Below are 27,622 nucleotides of genomic sequence, written 5' to 3'. Positions count from 1 at the left end.
CTTCTTTTACACCTCGCACCAGCCGTCAAAAGGGTACTCAAAACTGATTTTCCTTTCCCAGTTAGAAACTTTTTTGATCGGTTCAAATGATCAACGATCAGAAACGCAACTTGACAACAAGTGTTGATATGGGTCTGTCGCTTTCAGTAAGATTTTTTTTTTCTTTTCTTCTAGCATGAAATCAATCAGCAAAACTCAGGAGATTGTCTGTAGATGCTCAATCATGGGAGCTGCTGCAAGCAAATTAGCGGTGAAGAATTGAGAACGTAGCATGGGCTGTTACCTCAGTCTGAGATGCACTTTTTGGGAACTTGATGGCTGCATTGCATCTCTGATTTGTTCCAAATTGGAAATAGAAATAGTGGCTGCAATGGTTTCCGTGGGGCAGAAGGAGTGGGAAAATATCACGGGAAGGTTCTCAATCCTTTTGGTTGCAGCAAGCCAGCAACCGTGAATTTGTCAATCAGGGAGGGAGCTTGATTTGACCATATTTTCAAGAAACACAGTGGGAAATTTCATGTAAGGTTTGCAGCTGGAAAATGTTTGTGAGAAAATCAAGACTGATATTTTTCCTAGTTTTCTGATAGTTACAAAATTCAGTCCGGACAAATGGGGCAAAGTCGACAATTTCAATTTGCACACACGTACACGGTGCCTAAAATGTCATGTTTTACTAATGTGGAAAGTTCAAGTCTTTCCTTCCCATATCATTTTCAATATTTTTTTTAAAATTAAATAATGGTTTTCGGGATGGTAATAATTCATGTATTGTTAATATATAAATTTATATACTATCACTCCTTAGAAAAAGAAAAAAATTATATAATAAAAAATTGTATTTATTACAAAAATTAATGATATATATATATAATTCTAATTAAGTATTAGTATTATAATATAATTCGTAATTACATATTATAGTTTAATTAAGTCATTATAAAAGAAACCTTATCAACCCTAACCAAGGATTACAGAAGCAAAAACACCATATCAGCAAGAGCACCAGCTTAGCAAATGTAGCAACAATACAATATTGCATCAAACAACAAAAAGGATTCTATGTTGCATTGATTTTAAAAATATTGTGAAAAAAATTATTAAAAAAAAGTATTAAGAAAGTAAAAAGATCTTCTATTTGGTTTCTTTTTCAAGTGTGCCTACAATTAACTTAAATACCTCTATTTATGACTTTATATAGATGGAGGGGAATGAATTTACATATAAGTAAGAGCAATAAATATATTTAATACATAGGAATGTACTTGCATTAAATGAATGTAAAAGTTGAGATCTATTTAGATAAATAGGTATATTGGATATGAAGAGATTCAAAAGTTGAAAAGTATAATAGATATTCGTATATATATTTATAATAAAAATTATTTATTTTAATAAATATTTTATAATCAATTATAATGTATAAGTAATGTATATTGATATTGCATCAAATATAAATTATTTTAAAATTAAAATTCTGTTGTTTTATTATATTTTCCTCTCAATTTTAGAAAAAAACACAATTACTAAAGACTTAGTAAAAACTTAAAAATAAATAAGATATTTTTTTGCAAAAAGAAAAAAAAAACTTTTGTAATTTCGAAAATATGTTTCCATCAGCAACTGAAAGGCCCCTTTCCGCGTCATCCCTCTGTTCTCGCCTATATAATCCCCTCTCTTCTCTACCAGTCCGTTCTCCGCAAGATAAACCTCTCCTCTCCTTTCCTTTCCTCTCCTCTCCTCTGGTTAAGTTCAATTCTCCTGCATTCATATTTGAAACTTTTGCATTTTCTCAAATTGCAACTCTTCATTTTCTCTAGAAAACATTCTTTGGGAAAAAAACCATGATTTCTTCAATAAAACACTCCACATCTGCTTTCAATTCCACAAGTTTCTTTTCCAAGAAACGTTCAATCACCAGGCCACAATTCTTCCCTTTACTCCTTATCAAGAACGTTCATAATGGCTTCCCCAACCAATCTTGCTCTTATCAAAAACCTTTGCACCTTGCCGCCATTGAGAATCTTGCAATTTCCAAAAAAACCCAACAGAGGAAAATAGAGTGTCAGGCTTATGAAGCTGACAGGTCTAGGCCCCTGGACGTAAATATTGAGTTACCAGACGAGGAAGCAAGACTGGAGGCAGCTAAAAGGATAAAGATTGGGATTTACTTTGCTACTTGGTGGGCTTTGAATGTAGTTTTCAATATATATAACAAGAAGGTTTTGAATGCCTTTCCTTATCCTTGGCTTACATCTACTCTGTCTCTGGCCGCTGGCTCTTTCATGATGCTTATATCTTGGGCCACAAGGGTTGCTGATGCTCCTAAAACCGATTTTGAGTTTTGGAAGAACCTTATCCCTGTAAGTTTTAACTCTTTCCCTTAAATCTCTTTTAGACTTACTTTAAAGAAAATATGAGAAATTTGAATTTGAATGCTGTACTTCTTGTCGTGTAAGACGTCAGAAAGACAAAAAGAAAGAAAAAGCTTGGAATTTTAAGTTACCAAATAGAGTATGTGAAGGTATGAAATTCTGATTTGCTTCTCCGTCAGGTTGCGGTGGCACATACTATAGGGCATGTAGCAGCAACTGTGAGCATGTCAAAAGTTGCAGTTTCATTCACTCATATCATTAAGAGTGGTGAACCTGCTTTCAGTGTTTTGGTTTCAAGATTTCTATTAGGAGAGGCGTTTCCATTACCAGTTTACTTGTCACTCTTGCCAATTATTGGAGGTTGTGCACTTTCAGCAGCAACTGAGCTCAATTTCAACATGACTGGTAAGAAAACATGATTACTTTTTTCCCTATAATAGAAAACGTACTGAGTTTGTGTTGCTGCTATATGTTTCAGGTTTCATGGGGGCTATGATATCCAATTTAGCATTCGTGTTTCGGAACATTTTCTCAAAGAAAGGGATGAAGGGGAAGTCTGTTAGTGGGATGAACTACTACGCATGTTTGTCTATGTTGTCTCTATTGATTCTTACACCTTTTGCAATTGCTGTTGAGGGTCCTCAGCTCTGGGCTGTTGGCTGGCAGAAGGCAGTCTCACAAATTGGACCCAATTTTGTCTGGTAAGTACCATTACCTCTTTCAGTCTCTTTTATTGCTCTTATTTGTGTTGCTATTTTCTCTCCAGAGTCTCATTCCTACGTGATGTGATTAGTTTTCTTCAAAATAAGTTTTTTTCCTCTTTCAATCTGTTGCTTAGAAAAAATTGTGTGGTTCTAAATTCTTACAGGTGGGTGGTAGCTCAGAGTGTCTTCTACCACTTGTATAATCAGGTTTCATACATGTCTCTGGATCAAATTTCTCCCTTGACATTTAGCATCGGAAATACAATGAAGCGAATTTCGGTTATTGTCTCCTCCATCATCATCTTCCACACACCCGTCCAGCCGGTCAATGCCCTTGGAGCTGCCATTGCAATCCTTGGAACCTTCCTTTATTCACAGGTATATTCTCTTCTCTCTGTACGCAACTTGGGACCAAAGTCTGGTACACGAGACAAACTGGTCAGAATAGCCTTTCGATATCCTTTTCGGCCAGCGCTACTGTTTTTTAAACCAATGATACTGCTAACTTGGCTTTGAATTTTGAGTTAGGCTCTTTAAAGAATTGGACTTCAATTTCCAACTTGTTCTTGTTTTTAGCTTGTATGCTGACGATTTCAATCCACTGCTATGTTAGTTCAATGATTAATTGCCTAATGGTTAATTATGTATGATTCGAGCAGGCAAAGCAGTGAGAACAGTGAAGGGTTTGAAGACTTTGGTGAACTGACCTAAACGATGAGGAGAGGCTCATGAGATAACTTGGAAGGAATTTAAGATTGATGTTGCGGAATGGACTTTGTTTCGATGTACTGCACGGCATTCCCTCTTCAAAATTGAAGCAACAGTTTTGCTAATAGTCTTGTTACTTGCTGATACTACCAACTAGTAGATTTTATTTAAATTTCTTTCATTTTTGTAGATTGGCAAAAAAGAAAATACAATAAGACCAGTCTTTGAGGCCCTGCTATATGTTTTGAGCTATAACATAACCATTAATCTACTGAGTTTCACGATCGATTTCTTTTCGTTATTATGAATAAAATGTAGAAACTAAGAAGGCATAACTAAGGGAAAAGAGGGTAAACAAAAAATGCCTAAAATGAAGTCCGCAGAACAATCATGAGGTGACACAGATCTTTGGGTATAAAAGTTTTTTTTTGGGAAAAGTATTTTCTTGCTTTCCAAACAGAGGATTCTTTTGTGGCACATTGCATGTATAAAAGCAAGCAGGGAGAAGGAAGTTAGTAATCAGAAAAGCTTTGATAAACCCAACCAATATGGAAGGGCACGTGAGACAGACAGATAAGTACATGTTAGTGTGAAGTTAGTCCGACCATAGGTGGCCACGAAAATTAGAACTCTCCCATGATTGCTAATATTTGTCCCTAACGGTTACACACTTTAAAGGAAACACCCCCCGAGAGTTTCGGTTCTCTGATCTCTCTGCAATCTCTTCTTTTACTCTCTCTCTCTCTCTCTCTCTCTTTTACTCAGTCTTTTTTACACCCAGCAAATCCGCTCATATCAGACCTGTTCAGGTCAACACGTTACCTATTAGCTATTTCAGTTTCAACAATTTCCTCTCTCCTTCCTTTAACCATTTCATGATTTTCATCATATTTCTTTTCCATCCTTCACCGAAATTCTTCTCTGGTTTCACCAATCATCTACTACGAACCAATATACTGGTAATTTCCACGGTTTTGTTGGGGTGGTTTCAACCATGACCCTTAAGGGTGGCACCGCCAGTGCCTGTGCTGCGTGCAAGTACCAGAGGCGGAAGTGCACTCCCGAATGTCCCCTTGCACCTTATTTCCCAGCTGAGCAAGCCAGGGTTTTCCAAAACGCTCACAAACTATTTGGCGTAAGCAACATTCTTAAGATATTAAAGAACCTAAATCCTGCCCAACAGGCTGAGGCCATGCGTTCTATCAAATACCAATCCAATGTGCGCGACCAATTCCCTGTTTATGGATGCTTAGGGGTCATTCGTCAGTTACAGTATCAAATTCAGCTAGTTGAAGAGGAACTTCATGCAGTGCATGCACAGCTTGAAATGTACAGGCAACATCATCAGATTTCTTCGATTGCGGATGATGTGCCTTCACAGCTAGAACTAGGCATGGCACCGCCTAGCAATGCTCTCCCTCTCTTCAATCAGGTCCCACAACAGCATTACAATTCCCTGGCTTCTTTGCCGGTTTCAATGCAGCACTCTTACTCTAATAGCAGTAATGTTGATTATAGCTCTTCTTACATGGATTCCAAGGAGAATGTGGCAAATTCTTTGTGGGTTCAACATCCTTTTGCCACGAACAATAACACCGATAATGGCAGTACAATGGCAATACAATCTCAGCTGGTTGCCCCTCAGACCATGGCTGTCCAACAGCAAGTTGTTCAAGATTATGATGAAATCCATCCATTTTTCGATGCCATTGATGACAGACAGTCTTACATTGATTCAAAAGAACCTTACGAATCGAGGTACCTTTCTAATCTAATTCTCTCGTGTTATGTCCTCCGAGTAAATTCTCTTCGTACATTATTTGCTGACGGCTGACTTTTGATGCAGCTCTGAAGAATCATTGAAAGACACAACACAATCTGTGGAACATGTTGCGGAAAATGAATTGAAGAGTGCTGCTGCTTGCTTCAGTCTTACCAGTGTCAACTGATCATCAAACACAATGAGGCCACAGAAAAAGTAGTGCGAGTTCCATATTCTTTTCTTCTATTTTTTTTCTTCCCCGGATTAGATCGTACATAGTATAGTACGTTCAACAATTTTGATCTTGTTTATTCCATTTCAAAACATTAGCAGTTGTAATTATTCAGCAAAATATAATAATCAAAAACCGAAACTGCTCAGCTGAGCACAATCCACAGATTACACCACGGATGGTTTGGGGTTTCTCAAAGGCTCACCTCCATGCTGCATTGGCGAGGGGATGCAGCCGTACTATGCTGTTTTTCTAAAATCTGGACTCAATTCTCTTCTGTTTTTTGCTGATATTCATGTCAAACACTATCCTTTTACATCTATCAAGTCACTTTTAGCTACAAAAACCATATTTTTTTTTAACTCCACTGATGTGAAAAGGAAGTAACACCAACACTTACTGTTGATTAAATCAGAGCAGAAAAAAAGAAAGAAAAAAAAACACCCCCTGCTATACCACAAGTCCGACAGTGCAATTTCTTACTGTTGAATCGAAATTAGTGGAAGACGTACTCAAACAGTCATGTTGTAATTTATTAATGGGACATAATTATTACAAACACCCCCTGCTATTCCACAATTCATGTTGCAATTGCTGGCAATGAACCATTTGATTAGATATTTAATTTACTCTTCTTGGTTTATGCTGATTGGTTTCTTTGATCCTGTACTAATCAATGATTATGGAAACAAATTTCAATCGATGTAATTCTTCGGGAAATTTTGTCCACTAATATTGAGATAGCATTTGGCCGAAAGTATCAATTTAATGATTTCTTTTTGCTGTGTTCCCTTTTACCTCACCATTTTTATTCTTGTTCTTTCACACCAAGTCAACCCTTTCACAAATGCATGATGGGATTCTTGTTTTCTTGCCAAAGCTGTTGCGCCATTATTGGATGTTTGTTCAACCCATTATTCAATTCCATATTCTTACTGGGATTCTGTAACTAATATATGTGCTCAGTCAACTTTGGTAGAAATGTTAAAGAATGAGAAGGTGTTGCTGCTACTAAAGAAATGTTAATTTGCTTCCAAACCAAAGCGTAAATTTCTTGGAATGATCTTAGTGCACAGTTTCTGTTAATAGTTTTTGATCTAGTTGCTAATGAGCAAGGGTTGGCCTGAATCCAAAGGTAATTTTTGGTTGTAGTTCTGGTTCTGCTAATGATGGTTGTTAGGCTTTTGTCGTTGTCAGCTGTTGCATGACACTAGCCATATTGTGCAAAGGGTACTTTACCAGCGGACAAGTAAGTTTTGGATGATACCGAATGGTAATTACTAGTGTTGTCATCAACAGGGCTATGCTCTTTTACACTTTTCGTTCTCTTCTCTATAAATTCTCCCCCTGCATCAGGTCATTTCGAACCTGAAATTTTTGTTCACTGACATGTCATACTGGTGAAGCAGGGTTTCTTGTTTTCAGTTATGGAGCTCTCACACTTATATCATGCTCTCTTGGCGTTAGAGATGTGTTTCTCAGTTATAATGGTGTTATGTAATCCAGTGTCTCTAAAGGGGAACCTGGATTCATCTCCATTCCCCAGTAGTTTCCTCTTCGGAACAGCCTCTTCATCCTATCAGGTTTGTATTGCCTTTTTTCTCAACCTCTCTCACGAACAGATCAGAACCATTTTATTCTGGTCCTTATGGATCGTTAATTCTGTTTCTACTTTGCCAGTTTGAAGGAGCTTACTTGAGTGATGGCAAAGGCCTGAACAATTGGGACCTGTTTACTCATAAGCCAGGTTGGATTGCTTATTTTATACAAGTTCAATGCCCTGTCTTCCATGTTTTGGTTTCTTTGATGCTCAACACGTAACAGTTATGTGGGCTTGTTACAGGCAACATTGTGGATGGAAGTAATGGTGATGTAGCTGTTGATCAATACCATCGATATCTGGTAACCTTTTTTTTCCCTGCTATAAGCCTACTTCAACTAGCCGAACTCTCTAGAATTCCCATGCATGTAAAGATCCAGAAGCTTCAAAATGGACTGTCCTCTCGTCAAATATGTGGCAGATTTACTTCAGAAAAGAATCATGAAATTGACTTCCCTGTTAGGAAACACTCTTTGTGGCAAATTCATGAATCTGTGGTTTATATTTATGTCATAGTCAGATTGGATTCCTCCAAAATGAATCAAAACAAGAGCAACAAGCCAAGAAGAAAAGAGGCAAAAATGTGTTTGGCATGCTTTTACAGACACATGTGTTTCATATTCTCATTGAAGGAAAATAGCATAATCTTCTATACTGATATGAATTATGAGGTTAAAATGATAATTTGATAAAAGCGGTGGATGTAGACATGACTACATGACCCGCACCATAGATTCGCCTAAAGCTATGATGGTTGGGTACCTAAAGTTTGAGCCCACTTGTCTTTGTTCTTTGCCTTGAAGTTCTGATTGGTTTGTATTATTGCAGTCAGACTATTCGTCTGTTTCTTGATGAAAATTTAGTAACTGATGCTTTTCTGCTAAAGGTAAATGCATTTGTGCCGATTTGACAGAGAAAAATAATAGCCCCTATAGCAGAATTTACAGTGTTTTAAGGGGCTGGAAATCTTTGATCTAACAAAAATGCAAACAGATCGGAAGTTACAGGAACTACTCTGTATATAATTCTGTTACCAAAATTCTCAATACAAAAAGACGGCAAGGGTGATTATTCTGGTTTCTAATGCTGATGAAACAGGAAGATTTGAATCTCATGAATTACATTGGGGTCAATAGCTACCGCTTCTCCATTTCATGGGCAAGAATCCTACCTCGTGAGTTTTGTTTTATCGAAGTGGAAGAGTTTGATATGATTTGCAATGCTGTTCTAGTCTCTAGCTTACTCTTGAATTGACATTTGGATCCAGAGGGAAGATTTGGAAGTGTTAATAAGGCTGGCATCAATCACTATAACAAGCTCATCAACACTCTTCTGCTTAGAGGTCACTCTCTATTTATTCTACCTTAGAATAATCATCAATTCCCTAATCCATATATGGATTCTAATAAGGTAATTTTACTTTCTTCTGTCTCAGGAATCAAACCCTTTGTGACTTTGACTCATTACGACATTCCTCAAGAACTAGAAAATAGATATGGGGCATGGCTAAGTCCCGAAGTGCGGTAAGTGGCATTAATCTCTGACAGACAACCCCTTGTCTTGCTATTATATCATCATCTACCTTATTTGGGGATCGAATACTTTTCAGGGAAGATTTCAAGTATTATGCAGATATATGTTTCAAACATTTTGGAGATAGAGTGAAGTACTGGGTCACCTTCAATGAACCTAATGTTGCAGTAATCCGTGGTTATAGATCAGGACTTTACCCACCTTCTCGTTGTTCAAGCTCATTTGGGAATTGCAGTAGTGGGGATTCTGAGAATGAGCCTTTTGTTGCAGCCCACAACATCATCTTGTCCCATGCTGCTGCCGTTGATATTTACAGAACCAAATACCAGGTAAAATGGAAAAAATAACCCCACGTTCTTGCACTGCTTCTTCTTATCTAATAGTCTAGCTACTTTTACTTGTGGAAGATCATAATGTTTCTTCGTAAATATCAAGAAACAACAAAGAGGTAGCATTGGAATTGTTATGAATGCCATCTGGTATGAACCTATAAGCAACTCCTATGAAGACAAACAGGCAGCTGAGAGAGCTCAATCTTTCTACATGAACTGGTAAGAACTTTAATAGTCACAAATATATATAAATTCAGAATAGTTAGTCCTCCTATGTATTAACTGATAGAGCTTCAAGACTTGCGCTGACTCTATCTAGAAGTTCAATGCAGGTTCTTAGATCCAATCATATTGGGGAAATATCCTCTAGAAATGCAGGAAATTCTAGGGTCCGATTTGCCTGTATTTTCAAATCATGATCAGAAGAAGCTGAAGAGTGGACTGGATTTTATTGGTGTTAATCACTATACCTCTTTCTACATAAGAGACTGCATGTTTTCTGTGTGTGAACATGGACCCGGAAGTTCCAAGACAGAAGGCTTTGCCTTAAGAACCGCACTTAAGGATGGGATCTTCATAGGTAAATCGGTAGGTATATAACTTCAACACACCTGCCACCATCAAGGAAATCTAACTTTTCTGTTCTGGAGAACTAATTTTGCTTCTGTGTTAATAGACTGCAGTTGACTGGCTTTATGTTTATCCTCAAGGAATGGATAAGATAGTAACATACATAAAAAAGAGATACAACAACATACCAATGTTCATTACAGAAAATGGTTAGTTGAAGCAGAGCTGAAAGTGTTACCATTGGCAATGAATCAGTAGTTTTTTAGAATTCTTTCAATGATTGTGGAGTTGGTCTTGTAGGGTTTGGTGAGAACGACAAGTCGGATAGCCCAACTGAAGAGTCACTCAATGATCTCAATAGAGTGGAATACATAAGTGGCTACTTGGACACCCTGGCAGCAGCTTTGAGGTACCAATTTTAATCCATATCTCAACACCTACCATACAAATTCGGAAGAACAATTTTCAGGCCTTGTTTGATTGAATAATCAGGAAAGGAGCAGATGTTCGAGGCTACTTTCTCTGGTCCTTGCTAGACAATTTCGAATGGACATCAGGATATACAATTAGGTTTGGCCTTCACCATGTTGACTATGCCACACTCGAGAGAACTCCAAGAGCTTCAGCAATTTGGTACAAACAGTTCATCGCCAACCATACAAGCCCACAGGAGTTTAGTGCCTAAACATGAACAAAGACAATATTTCAGAAGCAAACCGGGCATCTGGCAGAGCAATTCTGCATTGTTTGGAAAGGCTTCTCCTCCGTAAGGCTTTAGTGATCTAAGTTTACTGTAATGTAATTAGAAGCATATCAGTACAGTTCGGGTGGTATCAGCAGTTCTTCCCAGTTGGGGTTGTAGCTCCATAACCAGTATGTTGAACATTAAGCATCAGAAAGTGACAATGGATGATGGGTTTTCTGGCCGCTGATTTGAGTACTCTGTAAAATACTAAATAATCAATTCATGATAAGTTTCAAAATTCATTTCTCAATCCCATCATTGCCATGATTGTTTCACAAAAGGGCTTGAGGAATCACTCTATTGGAGAAGTCAGCTTGAATAAGACAAGCATAATTATTTTGACATCCCACTTTGATAAATGCAAGGGCCCAAAACAACTTCTATAAACTATAACAATATTCTAATTTCTTTTTCCATTTGAAAGGAACAATTGGGTAACCCTTTTTTTTTTAAAAAAAAATGAAACTTATCCTCATTAATAATATATATGCTATGCCGATGCTTATCTCTAACAACTTTGGAAGAGATTTAACACTTTAAAGACTACTCAAATCTCCTCTAAGGCATCTCACTTACTTATTGCAGAACCCCTCTCTCTCTCTCTCTCTCTGTGTCTAGTCAAAGAACCCTCTATGCTACCTAAACAAGATTATTAACAATTACTATGAAATCAAGTCGCATTGTTAATTAAGAAAAGTTCTACTTGCTAAATCATTTGTTTCTACTATTAGAATCAATTTAAAACTTTAGCATGCTATGATGTCGGCGTGGATAGGGCCATTTCATCTACAACTCTTACGTGTAATATTTCTATTATCTTATATGTCCTGTCCATTATGCAGCATGCTATGAAGCCTGTATACAGCAGTACATTGAGATATTTTTTAGTTGTAATAGAAGACAACAGCTTCCCTGTCGGTGGCCATGGATGTTTCCACAATGCTTTGCGTTGGTTTCTTTCTCTTGCAGATGTTCATGTTACCTCTCTCCATCTCATCCGAGCTAGTAACTTTGGAACAAAGCTTGGGTAATCTGTCTGCATTTCCTCCCAACTTTCTCTTCGGAACCGCCTCTTCTGCTTACCAGGTTTGCTGTTTCACCATCTTCAGTCTGTAGCTAACAATGAACCTCAGGAAAAGATGCCAGAATACCACCATAAAAGTGTCAGAAATAGATATAATTAAATGCTGAAATGCATCTGGTTTCTTTTCTTTTTCAATCTTGGGTTTTTGGCAGTATGAGGGTGGTTTTATGAGTGATGGTAAAGGTTTGAACAATTGGGATGTCTATTCCCACAAACCAGGTAACGCATCTCCCCCATCTTTATCATCATGGTCTCCCATTCCAGAAACATTTCCAATTTGCAAAAGCTCATTGAGCTGAAATTAACCCTGAATTTTTACATGTTCACAAGAGTAATTCCATTTCCACTAAAAGAGACGATGTGATTGATATTGCAGGAAACATGATCGCTGATGGAAGCAATGGAGACATTGCGGTGGATCATTACCATCGGTATTTGGTAATGCCTAGCTACTCTGGGGTCCATACTCCAAAATCCACCCACTCCTTATGATTGTGACTAATCAGAATCACTATTTATACGTGCTGTTTACCTTTTTGGACTTTAGTTCATTACCTAATCAGATAATGTTTGGTGAGAAGTTGTTGCTTGTTGGTGCATTATTTCCTTTGAGATTCTCTACACTTTTCAAAGATATTAAATTATGCTTAAAATTACTAACTCAAAAAATTAAATTAAGTAATGAAATGACTACAGAAAATGGAAGTTAGGAAATAATTTGCAAGGAGAATTCATTGCTAACGATATGAAAGGTTTTGTTTTGTAAGATTCTAAGCAATCATAACCAGAAAAGGTTAATTTGGGTTTGGAATGTATACAGCATAGGATTGTTTATGGATGTTTTTGTGTATAGGAAGACATTGATCTGATGCATTCACTTGGAGTCAACAGCTATCGGTTCTCCATTTCTTGGGCGAGAATTTTACCTAGTAAGTCTTTGACAGAGCCATTGATTTGTGAGGCTTAAGTTCTAGATGTTTGAACCAGGAGTTTTATCTGATAAACCATGCAATTTCCCCAACAGAAGGGAGATTCGGGAAAATCAATGAAGCGGGAATCAACTTCTACAACAAACTGATTGATGCCCTCCTACTTAAAGGTTAATTTTAATGTCTGCAATGACTTTCCTTAAGCATGGATAGACACCATAATTCATTGGGCCTCCATTTTGACATTTCCTGCAGGGATTAAGCCACTTGTAACATTGACGCACGTTGATTTTCCTCAAGAACTTGAGGACAGATATGGAAGTTGGCTGAGCCCCGAATCACAGTAAGTTATATTGTTCGAGTTTTAGCTCTGTAGTGGTCAAGATTTGGCCATTTCATTGACCACATGCATCTGAAAATGGCATGCCACAATTTGCCACTAATGGCGCCTTTGTTCTTGCTTCAAGGGAGGATTTTGCATATTTTGCAGACATCTGCTTTAAGTCCTTTGGAGACCGGGTGAAGTATTGGGTCACCTTCAACGAGCCTGATTTCCAAGTCAAGTTTGCGTACCGTACAGGAATATTCCCACCGTCTCGTTGCTCCTGGCCCTTCGGGAATTGTACCTATGGTGATTCAGAGACGGAGCCCTTCATAGCAGCCCACAATATTATCCTAGCACATATAGCAGCTGTTCATATTTACAGAACCAAATACCAGGTATCAATTGGCACTAAACAAGCCATTGATGCAATGTAGGCGTAGCAGCCTTAGGAACACACAAAGTAGAGATTTCTAAGTTAATGTTAAATGTCTAGGAAACGCAAGGAGGTAGCGTTGGAATTGTCTTGCATTGCTTTTGGTTTGAACCCATCAGCAACTCTCTAGCTGACAAGCTAGCGGCTGAAAGAGCTCGATCCTTCACTATGAAGTGGTAGGTTTCTTCACCATTCTCTTCATCAAAGTTTTCTTTATTTATTGATTTGCATGCTTATTGATATGCTGAAGGACACCTAACTAAACTTAAATACAGGTTCCTAGACCCAATCATATTTGGAAGATATCCTCCAGAAATGCAAAACATTCTAGGATCTATTTTACCTGAATTTTCGACAACTGAGAAGGAGAAGCTGAAGAAAGGATTGGATTTTATTGGAGTTAACCACTACACGAGCTACTATGTCAAGGACTGCATGTTCTCTGTGTGTGAACCAGGAACAGGAACCTCAAAGACGGAAGGATTTTGGGGGCAAAGTTCACAGAAAAATGGCATCCCTATAGGGGAACTTGTATGTAACCTTAATTATATTTATCACAACTGTGCTGCATTGCAATGTAAGCTACTAACTGAAGCTTTTCCACTATGCAGACTGATCTGGCTTGGCAGAACGTTTACCCTCAAGGAATGGAGAAGATTGTAACCTATCTTAAAGAGACATACCATAACATACCCATGATCATTACAGAAAACGGTAGGAAAAAAGACCAGAGGTGTCCTTTAAATGCAAAACTTATATTTTTATCAAAGAATCATTTTCCATGCAGGATATGGAGAGGTGAGCAAAGCAAATTCCACCACTGAAGAATTTCTATATGATGTCAAACGAGTTGAGTACTTGGCTGGATACTTGGATCAACTGTCAACAGCAATCAGGTTAGAATAATTGAAACTGTGGTTTATTATAAAAACCTGAACAAAACTTCATTCACATTGATTCTAACTAGCTATATGTTACATTTGGCAACTGTCTTCCTTCTACATCCTCGTGTAAGCTTCTTAGCATTTCTGTAGGAGAACTGATCTGGTCCATGGGATAGCCTAACTATGCTGAAAAGCTGGATATGTGAGCAATAAGTTCCTATCGTATTGAGGATAATGGATTGATGTTGTTCTCTTGAATGATATCAGGAAAGGAGCAGATGTGAGGGGCTACTTTGTCTGGTCTTTGCTGGACAACTTTGAATGGAATCTTGGATATACAGTACGGTTTGGACTTCACCATGTTGACTATAAGACCCTGAAGAGAACTCCCAAATCGTCAGCAACTTGGTACAAAAAATTCATCTCGGAGCATGGCCAAGCAAAAGACCAGAAACCGGGACATGTTCAGAACCGCCCTTACTGCTATTAGACTATTCCTAGATCTTTGCTCCATTAATGTCAAAAACTAAGGACAGGGTCATTGGTGATCAAACTGGGGGAATAAATTGTTCTCCAGGCTTGGCACTATGATATTATGGGCTATGAAATATATTTCTCCTTTTCCACTACCAACAACCTATCAGTACTAGTAAGTAGACAAGAGAACATGCACCCCTAAATTCACCCTGATTCCAATAGTATGTACATTATACATACAAGGGAGACGGGAAACTCATATGCATTGATTTTGGGCCAACTTTACACTGCAAGAATGTCCTGGCAGAGGTTTCATGAACAAATGTTTCTGTCCACTGATAAGTATCTCAGAAGGATATGAAATTTTTCACCCCAATACAAATCGTGTTCAATCTTCTCTTCACAACCCTTCCTAACTTTGCTTAATGACTCTATAAAATACTAATTGGAACTGTAGCAAGTCGACCATCCAGGATCATTACTTGCAAAATATTGTTGCTGCCCTCCAACTTTTCCCTCCGCGACTTGATTTCCACTATTGGTCTTTGAATTATTGATTCCAGACGCCTCATCTCTGGTCTGCAAGTGAAATTCTCCTTTTGGCTGGCATGTCTATCTCTTTGACTTTACGCCATCCGACTGCAATTGGAGGGCCAGACTACCAGTCAAGGAAGAAAACTAAATTATTTTGCCTTTTATTCTTAAAAATACATATATATATATATATATATTTGTAATTCTGCGGTCAATTTTCTTATACATATACTTATTAAATTGCATTTCTTTTTATTTTTATTTTGAACATTATTGATGATGTCTTTTGGCTATTTGTTCATACAAGCAGTCCAATACCATCATCACATGCATTTTATCTTCTTATTAGTTATTAATAATATAATCCCATTTCCGTGCAAGAAAATAAAATCTATCTCATACTTCAGAAAAAAGTTTGAAATCAAAGTTCCATTGAATCGACTTATAACAAAATATTAGAAATATATTTGTATAATCAAGCAAGGTCAATTGAAAATGAAGAAACTTAAGCATTATGCTTTGATTCAACCCCCCACGTAAAGTATTACAATCTTGCACTAAATCAAGCTTGAATTATTAATTGAGAAATGGTTTTAGCACATGTTTTATTCGATTAACTATATATTGATCTTTCAAGAGAATAAGCACTCTTTCATGGTTGTCAATCTGATTTTATTTTTTGAATTTAATTAAATAGACTTTTGTTATATTTATATCTCAATTTAATAGACGTGGGATTTTCTTATTACTGATTTAATAAATGGATAAGGTCTCGTCAATTTTTTATGTAAATTAATTTGTTTATTTTTGAATTTGACTTTTCTAGTTCATTCCTTGCGTCAAGCCTGGAAAGCTATACGAAATGGAAAGTGCTTCATTTTTTTGCAATGGTCAAGGTTGGCATGCATGTGAACAGTAGTCCTACTTCATCCAAATCCTATCCTGTTATTTTTCAAACTACCAATTCCCCTTCCTGGTTCTGCTTGTGCCTCGTCAAGCACGCCATTGTGACTACGTATATATATAGACATGGCTCTATTTTCTGCTATTGGGTTATAGCAGGAGCTTCGGATAGCCAGTCATGGATATTTCTATGCTTTACATCGGTTCCTTTATCTTACAGATTCTGTTCATGTTACCTCTCTCCATTTCATCCGAGCTGCAGACCCTGAAACAAACCTCGGGTAATCCATCTTCATCATTTCCTCCCAACTTTCTCTTCGGGACAGCCTCTTCCGCTTACCAGGTTTGCTTCACCATGTCTCAATCTGTTACAGTTTCTTATACTTGTCTGTGAAAAAACAGATCAAATTCTGATTGTGCTGTTGTTTCATCTTTGGCAGTATGAAGGTGGTTACTTGAGCGATGGAAAAGGTTTGAACAACTGGGATGTTTACACCCACAAACCAGGTATGATCATCACCTCTCCCAGCATTTTTAGCAGCATGCATGGTGTCCTTCATTGCAGAAACGCTTCCAGAGTTGCATTGTCTTCCTTGATCAAAGAAAACACCATTGAATAGAATCTAACAGTACAAAGTTTACAGTCTACTTTATGAGAATAGTTCCATCTTTATGAAAAGAGATCAAACGATTATTGCAGACAACGTAATTGACGGAAGCAATGGAGACATAGCAGTGGATCATTATCATCGGTATATGGTATGTCTACGTCCTAATGCACCTTTACAACTGGCACCTACCTTTCTCGATCATTTTTCAATAAAAATAAATCATATGATTTCTTACTTACAGAGATATTCATTTGGTATAGGAAGACATTGATCTAATGGTATCACTTGGAGTCAACAGCTATCGATTCTCTATTTCTTGGGCAAGAATTCTACCTAGTAAGTCTTTGATACCGTTTGAATTCGGGTTATTTAAATCAAGACCTGTATCTAACTATATACCATGAAATTTCCCGACAGAAGGGAAATTTGGAAAGGTCAATCCAGCCGGTATCAACTTCTACAACAGGCTAATTGATGCTCTCCTGCTTAAAGGTTATTGACTGTTCTTAAGAATGCATAAACATCACATGCAAACCGGTGATTGCACCCTCAATTGGACATGTTTTTCTTGCAGGGATTGAACCATTTGTAACACTGACGCACGTTGATCTTCCCCAAGAAATCGAGGACAGATATGGAAGTTGGCTGAGTCCCGAATCACAGTAAATATCTTGGTTCTTGCCATGAGCGTCTGTAAATTAAATCGGATATCTGATAATGGCTTTCTTCCTTCAATTTCAGGGAGGATTTTGCATATTTTGCAGACGTATGCTTCAGGTCCTTCGGAGACCGGGTGAAGTATTGGGTCACTTTCAATGAGCCCAATTACCAAGTCAAGTTTGGGTATCGTACAGGTACATTTCCACCATCTCGTTGCTCCTGGCCCTTCGGGAATTGTACCAGTGGGGATTCAGAGAAGGAGCCTTTCATAGCGGCCCACAACATTATCCTCTCACATGCAGCCGCTGTCCATATTTACAGAACCAAATACCAGGTATCAATTGCACTGAAATCCAAATGCCATTGATGTAAATGTAGACTTAGCCACTGTATGGACGTGTAGGCGAAGCAAGGAGGCAGTATTGGGATCGTCTTGAATTGCGCATGGTTTGAGCCCATCAGCAACTCTCTAGCTGATAAGCTAGCAGCTGAGAGAGCTCAATCCTTCTCTATAAATTGGTAGGTTTCTTCACCATTCTTTTTATCAATGTTTGCATAGGCATATTTTAATATGCAGAAAGATACGTAACTAAACTTGAATGCAGGTTCCTAGACCCAATAATATTCGGAAGATATCCTCTTGAAATGCAAAACATTCTAGGATCTATTTTACCTGAATTTTCAACAACTGAGAAAGAGAAGCTGCAGAAAGGATTAGATTTTATCGGAATTAACCACTACTCAAGTTCCTATGTCCAGGATTGCATGTTTTCTGCGTGTGAACCTGGAACGGGAACCTCAAAGACAGAAGGATTTTGGAGAGAAACTTCACAGAAAAATGGCATTCCTATAGGAGAATCTGTATGTGACCTTTAATTTATCACCTACTCAACACTTGCATCACAAGTACTTAAACCAGAACTAAATCTTTTTGCTATGCAGACTGACCTGGACTGGCTGTATGTTTACCCTGGAGGAATGGAGAAGATTGTAACCTATCTTAAAAAAAGATACCATAACATACCCATGATCATTACAGAAAATGGTAGGAAAAGACTCAGAGGTATCCTTTATATCTCAATTGCAGAGCTTTTGACAGTCATAAATTTATTGTGTTCAATGTCAGGATATGGGGAGGAGGGCAAAGCAAATGCCACCATTGAAGATTTCTTACAAGATGTCAAAAGAGCGGAGTACATGGCTGGGTACTTAGATGCACTGTCAACAGCGATCAGGAAAGGAGCAGATGTTAGGGGCTACTTTGCCTGGTCTTTGCTAGACAACTTTGAATGGCAGTATGGGTATACAAGAAGATTCGGACTTCACCATGTTGACTATAAAACACTGAAGAGAACTCCCAAATTTTCAGCATCTTGGTACAAAGAATTGATCGCAGAGCATGGCAAAGTAAAATACCAGACAACAGAACGTGTTCAAAAACACCCTTACTACTATTAGCATAAATTGTTCCTTGCCGGTTTGAGATTGTGCTTTCCCAAACAATGAAATGTTTCTCCCTTGTTACTGCCAACAACCCTCATACTAAAAGTGTACTTAAATGTAAATTACTAGTAGACAAGAGAACAAAGATTCATTAATTTTAAATACAAATTTACGATGTTCGTCCAAGCAAGGGGATAAAGATTTGAGTGGTGAGTAGATTCATGAAGATGTGTTTTGCAGCTCATAATAGCAGAAGTTAAATTCTTCATACAAGTGCAAAATCGTTTTTCAATCTTCTCCTGACAACCCTGATAACTTTACTTCCTTATTAACATTCTCTCTCTCTCTCTCTCTCTCTCTGTATCTCTCTCTGTCTCTCATGCCTTTTTTTTTTTTTTTCCTGGTGGGGTTGGGGAAAGAGTTCAAGAAGTTTTCTGCTCTCTAACCTAGCCTGCAAGTAGGCCACTAAAAATTCTAGAGCCCCCTTGTAAACAAAAATGAGACCTTTACAACAAGAGTGAAATATGGCACAGACCTTAAAATCAGGTAATAGGAGAAAATGCTGTATCTTACTGTTTATCTTACCCACATATCCAATCTAAGCCTTTCTGGAGCTCCACCAGGGGGATCTTGCCTTGTAAAAGTGCTCACCATCATCCCATGAAATTTGACATGCTTGGAGACCAATGGCAACACTTGGCTCTTTTCCAAACTGGGAAATCCACTCTGTCATAGCAATTTCTTTATCATTCTCACTAGTGTGCTTCTTGTATTTGCCAAATGGGTTAAGTCCAGGATTGGCTATCTCTGCAATAGTAGCTGGCATGTACATTGAGTCGCCCAATATTGGTGCCCCACAGGCAGCCAGTTGTGCACGAACCTGCATCAAATGTTTAGTTATTAAAAGTCTAGTCTTCTCTTGCCAATACTATAAAAAATTACATAAAGGTTCATTATTTTCTGCTCCTCTCCATTAATCAAGTACAAAAAACTAGCACCCAAATGAAGGTTGAGGGATGCAGAAATGGACTGTCTACATGCAATATTACTAATAACTATTTTTCTACTAGAACTGAATATTTCAAAGAAATCCTTTAATTGAAACTGAATTATCTGGAATGGAGGAATTTCATTTCCCTGATACTTCAGCGTTTCTAGATTCTAAACCTTACAATAATCTAGATGAGATTTTTTATTCAAATAAGGAAGCAGTTGCCATCTCCAAAAGAAAGAGAATGTTACTGCATGTATGGCAATAATTACTATGATTACCTTTTCAATGCCACCATAGACTGGGGAAAGTGATACTATTAACGAAATGCATAGTTTAACTCCTACATTATGCATTGCTTATGAAGTGTATAGCAAGTCAACTTAGAAGACTAGAGAAAGAAAGAGCTGAATAACCTGATGAGTCCGACCAGTCAAAAGGTTTATTTTACACTCATAAGCATGATCTTTCAAAGGCCACCCAGAGTCTTCAATACAGTAGTTTTCTTGAATGACATAATCTGGCCAGGGAACCTTCTTGCATTCCATAACCTCAAGTTGACACAAGTACCATCCTTTAATAAAGTCTGCAAGTCATATCAATTCCAGGCTCAACCCATATTACAAAAGTTGAAATAGGACAGATAGAGAACGGCAAATAAACAAAGATCTGCAGACAAAACGTTCTGAGCAAATTAGGGGAAAAAAATCTCCACATAATTGTAGAAATCATGTAATAAGTAAAAGAAAGTTTTTAACTAAAAACACAATTAACTACTGAAAAGTAATTTCTCATATCAACTGAATAGCCTATAACAGGAATGCAATTATTTCCTCCTTTCAATCAAGTAGCTCTTCTGAGCACTCATATCAACTCATGAGATAGAAAGAAGGGAAAAGGGTGACATATCTCATGCACAACCAGGACAATATAAAGTCCCACATCTTTATTTTCCATGCTTTATCCTCATTCTCAGTATCTTTCAGGTGTAATTGAGAAATTAACTTCAATAATCAAAATGCTTAGGAGACAGTATTACCTTCTGAGACAAGTCTAGGAGCCATATTGAGTGGACGCATATAGTGCGTTATTATTCCAATTGGTAGAGGAGCAGCTGTGAGAGCAAGATAAAGTTTCTTTACCTTTTTCTCCTGTTGTAATAAAACCAGAAAGCTTAAGGGCAAAAGCAGACAAAACAACAAACTCAGAACAAAGTAAAAAAATATTCATTTGCTAAATGAATCTTACACACACCCATAGATAGTTAATTAATTAATCCACCGACTTTGAAAAAGCACAACTTCACAGAAATATAAGCTCCAATCATGAATTGAAGTTCAAAAGTAGAACTACCTTTCTCTAATTAGACTAATTTATAAGGAACTTACTCTGATTTTTCCATGAAAAACTGAGCAATACTCCTTAGTCCTGGCTAGCACGACACTGCAAGTAAATTATAGCCATTACATATCATACCAACAAACACTGAAAATAAGAAAACTACAGTCTATAATCAACCACAAGGACGCTAATATTCATCAGATACAATACCAGCCTTCTGTGCAATTATCTATCTGATGAGTAGTCTTCAATGGGGTGGAAAAGCCCAAGGCACGACTGGCAAATGTTGCACAACTTTCTTCAATATTGTCTGTAGTTCCCCCAACCTAGCCAAGATAACATAGAATATAGTTGTTGTAAGTCATCTATTAATTCATAGAAAATCTTTGTAATCTTTGGAAGAACGATAAAGGAACATCATGCCACAACTCACATACATAAACTTCAATTAGGGCATGCACTAAATGTAATGACAATTTGCAGAGTTCAAATCACAATTGAAAAGGTAATGAATCAGCCACATACAGATGTACCAGCAGGTTTGTCCAAAACCACATAGGAGTCAGTCACCGCTATGATTCTCGACTTCCAGTCAATTTCATAACACCTGGTTGAAGTTAAAGTCTCAATAATATTACACTGGAAAAAATAAAGTAAAAGGTGTAAAAAGAAGTGTTTCACCTTGGGAAACGTTTGGGGTGTACATGCACACGTAAGTATGTTCCAGCTTCAACAAACTGATCAACATGTGTTATACGGAAAGTCTTCTGTGCTTCTCGTACTGTTTTGCCCCTAATGGATGTTCTTTTACTCAAAACTGATTGTGCTGTTACTTCTTTAAATATCCTAATTTGCTCTGGGGTGGCACTTGGAGGAGGCTGTGGACATACAAGGGCATAATATACTGCTCCAAAATGGATGAGATCTGCAACAAACCTTCAAAGAATGAAATTTTCTATATATCACTCTGTTCTGATTAATTAAAGATTACTGCAGAATGTCACAAATGACAAAGTTTAAAACAAAATAAACAAAAAAAGTATGGTACCTACAGAGGAGGAAGATCCAGTGCTTTACAGATGTACTCTAGAACAGGCCCTCCTTCTGAAACAACTAAGTGTTCAACTCTTGGTGGGCCATTGTGTGAGGGACATGGAAGCAACCGATGGTATTCAGGATAGCTGACAAGGAAACGAATCTCAATCATAAAACACAGAAGAACACTTTAAAAGAATAAATAGCATATATATGTAAAGTTCACATCAAACAGGATGAATAGCAAGTAAAATAAAGATAAGCTCAATATAACAGAACAGCTTAGAGACGCATACAAAATTCATAACATGTGACAATATAAGAGCACCTCATCCCATCATTCAAAGCTATTCCATATCGAGGTAATAAGAAATTTGGAAGTCTTAATTCAATTAGACCCCTGAAGCATGCAAGACTTTTCAATCAAATGCTAAACATTTGAAATGTTTTAGGCAATGTTGAGGTTATCAAAATCTCCATGAGTTCTGGAATCAAATTGAAATATCAAAATTTATAGCTGAAACTATAGATAAACATAATAACAAATTAAAAAGAGAAAAAAGAAACACAATTCAAGCTTTAAGCCACCCAGTAAGAGAAAGAAGCACTTTCTCTTCACATTTCTAATACAAAAGCTATAATTTTTCACAAAACAGATACCCAATAAGAAAACACAAAACCCAAAAAAGAAAATCTAAAAGTACCCATTAACAGAAGTAGCAGAAGCTGTTTGAGCAACATCCACTTTGGTAGATAAGCAAGAAAGCTCTCTCCTGCTCGAACTCAAACAACTCCAAGACAATACCGTCTTGCTGTTGTTCTTGTTAAGCTTGTATAAAGAGGAAGCACCGGTTGACTCTAACGTGCGCAGGAGGGACACTGGAGCACCGAGATTCCGGTAGCCATTGCCAAAGAATGAAGCTAAACTCGCTGAACGCATCTTCATGGTTTAGCTCGCAACGTTGCGGCTCTTTTCCTTTGGAGGGTTTAAGACAATTTGGATTGGACTTGGGCCGGGCTGAATATTTGGGTCCATTTGGTTACAACAAAATGGACATTTCCGGCCCATATCTTTTTGAGCTGAATTTGTATCTTCTTCGGTTTAAACCCATAATTAATAAGCAAATATATGTCTTCTTCACGTTAGTTATGGACCGTCTTGGCCTCCCTCAAATCATTTTCTTAACCTTTCTCACCTTCCATTAATTCGAGAATTCAAAGCTGCCTTTTTTCGGCTACATAATAAAAACCAACATGTTAGGTTTAAGCGGTGTAATAAAGAGAAGAAAATGTAGGTTTATTCGGTTTCTAGAACAAGAGATTATTTGAAAATATTTTTTGAGCTCGACGGGTATACATTTGTTTCTAGCAACTTACTTAAATTTAGTGAAAAAATTTTCGAAATCAATGATTAGACTACGCAAATTAGAGATACCTTCTTCTTAGATAAAGAAGATGGTTACTCGATCCATTTCTGTATTGCCGGTTAAGCATTGACACCACCATACATACATATGCATTTTGTCACAATAGCTAGTAAATGAAGCAATAGGCCAGTGCCTTTTTTTGTACATATTACTATACACCACATGTAGAAATTCAATAAGAAAATGTTAATACTCCCACCAAGTGCCAACCCAATATTGATAAAAGAAAAACCTAAATTCACTTTTTTTTTTCCAACGAAATTTTAATATAAGTTGTATTTATTTTTAGAGTTACATTCTTTTCCGACCACAGAAATTTCCGCAAAGATGGAAAAGGTATTTCCTCTTGTAGTGATGAACCCATTGCAGATGAAGAAGAGAAAAGGACTAGAGCCAACTGGTATCATCTACTTGATTAGAGCCATAAAAAGGGAAAGAAGATGACCCCCACCATGACTACATATGTATAGCCATGTGTTCTTCTTTGTTTTGGTCCCATGGCTCACACTTTGCTTCATTAAAGTTTTAGGTAAGCAGCTCCCGCACTCATTAACTGCTGGTTACCGTATTAGCTCATCGGTGGTCATCTTACCATGTTGGAAAGCCACAGGCTATGGACAGCACATGCAAAACCAGCACGGCCGCAGCAATAATTGGCATATTGCGTATCTAGTTTAGCTTAATAATAATAATACATATATTCTATTAGGATAGAAATATTCTTTCCCTCTTTCACATGGCAATCACAATAGAATAAGATTAATTCTCTTTCCTTATATTTTTGTCAAATTTTAATATAAAATTAATACATTGAAATCAAAATTTTATTCTATATTGGTATATGAATTCTCGTATTTTCTATTTAAACAATAAATTAAGATTTAATTATCTTTAACTTATTTAAATGATAAGTAAGTTTTATGCGTTTTTTTTTTTAATTAAGGTAAGGGGAAGGGAGTTCAAACTTTTCTTTTTAAATAGAAGATTATACACTAATCAATAAGCTAAAAACTCTGGAACTAAATTCTATATGTTGCCTACCTACTTATGGCCAATCCAGTGACTAAATATTTATTAACTTTCATGGACAGATTACATGGTGGAAATTGGAAAAGATAAAAATAAAAGAGATACTGTGATTGGAGGAGTTTCTTGTAGTAATACATTATGGTAGGAGAAGTTATGCCGTATCTAATCTTTTGTCTGAACAAATGACTAGAGACTTGACCAATATCTCCCGACAGTATATGACCAGGTAACGTGTTTCCTGGTTTCCTCTTCGGAAGTTGGTCAAGATTATTGCAGAATATACGATGAGGCAACTGTGGATATAGTGTTCTTCTTCCGGTTTGTTTAAATTTTTTTCCATGAAACTGCTGCTAGTGCATCTTCCCCGCGCCAAAATTTCTCTGTTACTAAAATCTTTTGTCAATCAAGTTACAGACTTGTCATGACATAAGCTGATGATGAAGAATAAATACGTCTTTTAGGAAAAAAATCTTATAATATCATGGTAAGCCAACTAATTGTTACTATATCTTTACCCACATTGGCTTCCCTGGATGCAAATTACGATTTGCGACCAAACAGGCTAACTTACTAAGTCGGCGCCAGCAATTTTCATAAACTGAATGGCCGAGCAATTAGCACAATTATGTATATATCATCACCATAAACCAAGTCAGGATTAGCTGTGTAACGATATAATCTGCAGTAGTTGCATTAAATTTTTTTTCTCATCACCCAAACAGTGTTGCACATATTATTGTAGTAAATGCATTTGATGAAAGAAATTAATAGATACGGGTAGCTGGTGGACCAAATTCATTTAATTCACCCTGTTTCATGTTCTATAAAACCTACTACTAAATCCCTCTCTTCTCTGTTGTGTACAAGTCCCTTCCCTCCAATTTTTCTCCTCTCGAAAAGAAATGGAGTTTGTTGACATTTTCATCATCGGTTTGGCGCTTATCTTCCTCCGTCTGTGGTGGCGGTACTGCTCAGTCACTGGTGGCGGACCTAAGAACCTCCCTCCAGGGCCGCCTGGATGGCCCCTGGTTGGGAACTTGATCCAGGTCATCCTGCAACGTCGGCATTTTATTTTTATAGTACGGGAGTTGCGTAAAATATATGGTCCGATTTTCACCTTGCAGATGGGGCAACGCACTATGGTGATTGTTACGGACTCCAGGCTCATCCATGAAGCCCTTGTTCAAAGAGGCCCGACTTTCGCCTCCAGGCCGCCGGACTCACCTATCCGGCTGGTGTTCAGCATGGGGAAATGTGCCATCAACTCTGCTGAGTATGGACCTCTCTGGCGAACCCTGCGAAAGAACTTTGTGACCGAGCTGATAACCCCCACGAGGGTGAAGCAATGCAGTTGGATCCGCAAATGGGCGTTGGAAAACCACATGAAGAGGATCAAAAGCGAGGCTTTTGAGAATGGGCTTGTGGAGGTAATGAGCAACTGCAGGCTCACGATATGCAGCATCTTGATCTGTTTATGTTTTGGTGCAAAGATCTCCGAGGAGCGGATTAAGAAGATAGAAAGCATACTAAAAGATGTAATGCTGATAACATCCCCACAGCTACCGGATTTCTTGCCTATTCTTACTCCATTGTTTCGCCGGCAAATGAAAGAAGCTAAAGCACTGAGGAAGAGGCAATTGGAGTGCTTGGTTCCACTGATAAAGAACAGAAGAGCTTTCGTGGAGAATGGAGAAAACCCCAACCAAGAAATGGTGAGTCCAATCGGAGCAGCCTACATAGACTCTCTCTTTGGACTGGAGCCGGCGACCCGAGGACCATTGGGTGAAGAAGAGTACGTGACTCTATGTTCGGAGGTGATTAGTGCTGGCACTGATACTAGTGCAACAGCTGTAGAATGGGCTATGCTTCACTTGGTAACGAATCAAGAAATCCAAGACAAGTTGTACCAAGAAATTGTCGATGTTGTAGGCAAAAATGGGGATATCAAAGAAGAAGACGTGGAGAAAATGCCTTATCTTGACGCTGTGGTTAAAGAAACTCTCAGGCGACACCCTCCAGGCCATTTTCTTTTATCTCATGCAGCTATAAAAGACACTGGGCTTGGTGGGTACACGATTCCTGCAGGAGTTCACGTAGATTTTTACACTGCATGGATTACTGAGAATCCGGATATTTGGTCAGACCCACGTGAGTTCCGACCTGAGAGGTTCTTGCATGGTGATGGGTTTGGTGTGGACGTGACCGGGACTCGGGCGGTGAAGATGGTTCCATTCGGGCAGGGAGACGGATTTGCCCGGCATGGAGTCTAGGCATATTGCACATAATATGTTGATTGCTAAGATGGTTCAAGCCTTTAAGTGGCTGCCGGTCCCTGATGCTCCACCCGACTTGACTGAGACTTATGCTCACTGTTGTCATGAGAATCCTCTCAAGGCTGTTATCTTGGCCCGGTAAGAAGTTGAAGCTTGAACAAGCCAAAAAAAAAAAAAAGGGGGGGGGGGGGGGGGGGAGGGAAGAGAAAAAGAAAATGTTGAAGCTTAGAGAATATATACTTAGATTAATATAATAATACTTCTGCTATGGTTTGTTGTGTGTTTAATCTTGTATTTCAAGAACATTTAATTTAATTTACAAGCCATTTTCAAAGCTCTCTGACTGAGTCACATTGATCTTAATCTTTGCCAGGCAAGCAAGAAAATTGGCTCTATAAATAAATAATAATATGAGACAAATGACTTGATGGTAAAGTCATGAAAATGATTTTTCTTAATGTATTTAAATTCCCTCTGTACTTCTAACTTCAACTACACATAATCTTTTCTTAGCATTCAACTACCTCTTCCCATACGGATGCAAAGCAAGTGGGAGCCTTCAAATTTAGCAATGTCACAATTAATGCTAACTGCTTAAACTTTATGGGATGGGGGATTGTCTTTCACACTTGATCTGTGGAGAAAATTTCTAAGCTGTCGTAATTAATAAGAGCTGTCGATATTC

The 27,622-nt window shown here is 37.7% G+C and overlaps 7 protein-coding genes across 14 annotated transcripts; 6 read left to right on the top strand and 1 right to left on the bottom strand.

The window, feature by feature from the left end:
* Nucleotides 1-1,695: 1,695 nt before the first annotated feature.
* Nucleotides 1,696-4,070, top strand: GPT2 (glucose-6-phosphate/phosphate translocator 2). The gene is made up of 5 exons (XM_021438383.2): nt 1,696-2,360; nt 2,552-2,777; nt 2,851-3,073; nt 3,241-3,454; nt 3,736-4,070. Exons 1-5 carry the CDS (start codon nt 1,842-1,844, stop codon nt 3,745-3,747), a joined length of 1,194 nt encoding a protein of 397 aa, XP_021294058.2. The 5' UTR covers nt 1,696-1,841; the 3' UTR covers nt 3,748-4,070.
* A 111-nt stretch (nt 4,071-4,181) lies between these two features.
* Nucleotides 4,182-5,898, top strand: LBD27 (LOB domain-containing protein 27). The gene is made up of 2 exons (XM_021438384.1): nt 4,182-5,542; nt 5,631-5,898. The coding sequence occupies exons 1-2, from the start codon at nt 4,779-4,781 to the stop codon at nt 5,731-5,733; spliced, it is 867 nt and encodes a 288-aa protein (XP_021294059.1). The 5' UTR covers nt 4,182-4,778; the 3' UTR covers nt 5,734-5,898.
* A 1,153-nt stretch (nt 5,899-7,051) lies between these two features.
* LOC110423710 (beta-glucosidase 47-like) lies at nt 7,052-10,851 on the top strand. The gene is made up of 12 exons (XM_021438025.2): nt 7,052-7,361; nt 7,459-7,525; nt 7,622-7,680; nt 8,477-8,552; nt 8,646-8,720; nt 8,814-8,901; nt 8,988-9,240; nt 9,347-9,462; nt 9,576-9,831; nt 9,920-10,022; nt 10,114-10,222; nt 10,306-10,851. Exons 1-12 carry the CDS (start codon nt 7,206-7,208, stop codon nt 10,496-10,498), a joined length of 1,551 nt encoding a protein of 516 aa, XP_021293700.1. The 5' UTR covers nt 7,052-7,205; the 3' UTR covers nt 10,499-10,851.
* A 302-nt stretch (nt 10,852-11,153) lies between these two features.
* Nucleotides 11,154-14,849, top strand: LOC110423709 (beta-glucosidase 46-like). Of its 7 annotated transcripts, none has more exons than XM_021438019.2 (12): nt 11,154-11,644; nt 11,795-11,861; nt 12,019-12,080; nt 12,496-12,571; nt 12,667-12,741; nt 12,827-12,914; nt 13,039-13,291; nt 13,390-13,505; nt 13,605-13,860; nt 13,941-14,043; nt 14,117-14,225; nt 14,364-14,503. In XM_021438019.2, the coding sequence occupies exons 1-12, from the start codon at nt 11,483-11,485 to the stop codon at nt 14,392-14,394; spliced, it is 1,398 nt and encodes a 465-aa protein (XP_021293694.1). In that variant the 5' UTR covers nt 11,154-11,482; the 3' UTR covers nt 14,395-14,503. The 7 variants fall into 7 exon arrangements, with proteins under 7 accessions (XP_021293694.1, XP_021293695.1, XP_021293692.1 ...); XM_021438020.2 differs by having other exon boundaries at nt 14,345-14,484; XM_021438017.2 differs by having other exon boundaries at nt 11,159-11,644; nt 14,481-14,849.
* Nucleotides 14,850-16,260: 1,411 nt separating this feature from the next.
* On the top strand, nt 16,261-19,027 carry LOC110424527 (beta-glucosidase 46-like). Of its 2 annotated transcripts, none has more exons than XM_021439120.2 (11): nt 16,261-16,470; nt 16,568-16,634; nt 16,828-16,886; nt 16,999-17,074; nt 17,156-17,230; nt 17,313-17,400; nt 17,480-17,732; nt 17,802-17,917; nt 18,145-18,259; nt 18,341-18,443; nt 18,525-19,027. In XM_021439120.2, the coding sequence occupies exons 1-11, from the start codon at nt 16,306-16,308 to the stop codon at nt 18,854-18,856; spliced, it is 1,449 nt and encodes a 482-aa protein (XP_021294795.1). In that variant the 5' UTR covers nt 16,261-16,305; the 3' UTR covers nt 18,857-19,027. The 2 variants fall into 2 exon arrangements, with proteins under 2 accessions (XP_021294795.1, XP_021294793.1); XM_021439118.2 differs by having other exon boundaries at nt 18,004-18,259.
* LOC110424529 (Pseudouridine synthase family protein) lies at nt 18,997-23,155 on the bottom strand. The gene is made up of 9 exons (XM_021439122.1): nt 22,913-23,155; nt 22,226-22,354; nt 21,855-22,109; nt 21,699-21,780; nt 21,384-21,499; nt 21,221-21,275; nt 20,872-20,983; nt 20,249-20,418; nt 18,997-19,721 (listed from the first exon to the last, which is right to left on the bottom strand). The coding sequence occupies exons 1-9, from the start codon at nt 23,152-23,154 to the stop codon at nt 19,440-19,442; spliced, it is 1,443 nt and encodes a 480-aa protein (XP_021294797.1). The 5' UTR covers nt 23,155; the 3' UTR covers nt 18,997-19,439.
* A 2,352-nt stretch (nt 23,156-25,507) lies between these two features.
* On the top strand, nt 25,508-27,115 carry CYP77B1 (cytochrome P450, family 77, subfamily B, polypeptide 1). The gene is given in 3 exon segments (XM_021438715.2): nt 25,508-26,899; nt 26,902-26,943; nt 26,946-27,115. Coding segments are annotated over 3 exon segments (1,509 nt in total). The 5' UTR covers nt 25,508-25,566; the 3' UTR covers nt 27,080-27,115.
* The last annotated feature ends 507 nt before the right edge of the window (nt 27,116-27,622 follow it).

The sequence above is a fragment of the Theobroma umbraticum genome, unplaced genomic scaffold (genome assembly GCF_002168275.2).
Source record: "Theobroma umbraticum cultivar Fairchild unplaced genomic scaffold, ASM216827v3 scaffold_204.0, whole genome shotgun sequence".
NCBI lineage: Eukaryota > Viridiplantae > Streptophyta > Magnoliopsida > Malvales > Malvaceae > Theobroma > Theobroma umbraticum.
This window is presented reverse-complemented; position numbering and strand designations above follow the sequence as displayed.

What these genes read in the sequence shown, in the direction of transcription:
- GPT2 (XM_021438383.2), top strand. Translation starts at nt 1,842, where the DNA reads ATGATTTCTTCAATAAAACACTCCACATCTGCTTTCAATTCCACAAGT. An exon ending in TTTGGAAGAACCTTATCCCT is followed by an intron (nt 2,361 to 2,551) that starts GTAAGTTTTAAC and finishes CTTCTCCGTCAG; the next exon opens with GTTGCGGTGGCACATACTAT. An exon ending in GCTCAATTTCAACATGACTG is followed by an intron (nt 2,778 to 2,850) that starts GTAAGAAAACAT and finishes TATATGTTTCAG; the next exon opens with GTTTCATGGGGGCTATGATA.
- LBD27 (XM_021438384.1), top strand. Translation starts at nt 4,779, where the DNA reads ATGACCCTTAAGGGTGGCACCGCCAGTGCCTGTGCTGCGTGCAAGTAC. An exon ending in AAAGAACCTTACGAATCGAG is followed by an intron (nt 5,543 to 5,630) that starts GTACCTTTCTAA and finishes CTTTTGATGCAG; the next exon opens with CTCTGAAGAATCATTGAAAG.
- LOC110423710 (XM_021438025.2), top strand. Translation starts at nt 7,206, where the DNA reads ATGGAGCTCTCACACTTATATCATGCTCTCTTGGCGTTAGAGATGTGT. An exon ending in CCTGTTTACTCATAAGCCAG is followed by an intron (nt 7,526 to 7,621) that starts GTTGGATTGCTT and finishes GGCTTGTTACAG; the next exon opens with GCAACATTGTGGATGGAAGT. An exon ending in ACCCTGGCAGCAGCTTTGAG is followed by an intron (nt 10,223 to 10,305) that starts GTACCAATTTTA and finishes TTGAATAATCAG; the next exon opens with GAAAGGAGCAGATGTTCGAG.
- LOC110423709 (XM_021438017.2), top strand. Translation starts at nt 11,483, where the DNA reads ATGGATGTTTCCACAATGCTTTGCGTTGGTTTCTTTCTCTTGCAGATG. An exon ending in TTTACAGAACCAAATACCAG is followed by an intron (nt 13,292 to 13,389) that starts GTATCAATTGGC and finishes TTAAATGTCTAG; the next exon opens with GAAACGCAAGGAGGTAGCGT. An exon ending in CATGATCATTACAGAAAACG is followed by an intron (nt 14,044 to 14,116) that starts GTAGGAAAAAAG and finishes TTTTCCATGCAG; the next exon opens with GATATGGAGAGGTGAGCAAA.
- LOC110424527 (XM_021439118.2), top strand. Translation starts at nt 16,306, where the DNA reads ATGGATATTTCTATGCTTTACATCGGTTCCTTTATCTTACAGATTCTG. An exon ending in TTGGGCAAGAATTCTACCTA is followed by an intron (nt 17,075 to 17,155) that starts GTAAGTCTTTGA and finishes ATTTCCCGACAG; the next exon opens with AAGGGAAATTTGGAAAGGTC. An exon ending in TTTACAGAACCAAATACCAG is followed by an intron (nt 17,733 to 17,801) that starts GTATCAATTGCA and finishes ATGGACGTGTAG; the next exon opens with GCGAAGCAAGGAGGCAGTAT.
- LOC110424529 (XM_021439122.1), bottom strand. Translation starts at nt 23,154, where the DNA reads ATGAAGATGCGTTCAGCGAGTTTAGCTTCATTCTTTGGCAATGGCTAC. An exon ending in TTTTTCATGGAAAAATCAGA is followed by an intron (nt 20,984 to 21,220) that starts GTAAGTTCCTTA and finishes TTATTACAACAG; the next exon opens with GAGAAAAAGGTAAAGAAACT. An exon ending in TGACTGGTCGGACTCATCAG is followed by an intron (nt 19,722 to 20,248) that starts GTTATTCAGCTC and finishes CATTTGATGCAG; the next exon opens with GTTCGTGCACAACTGGCTGC.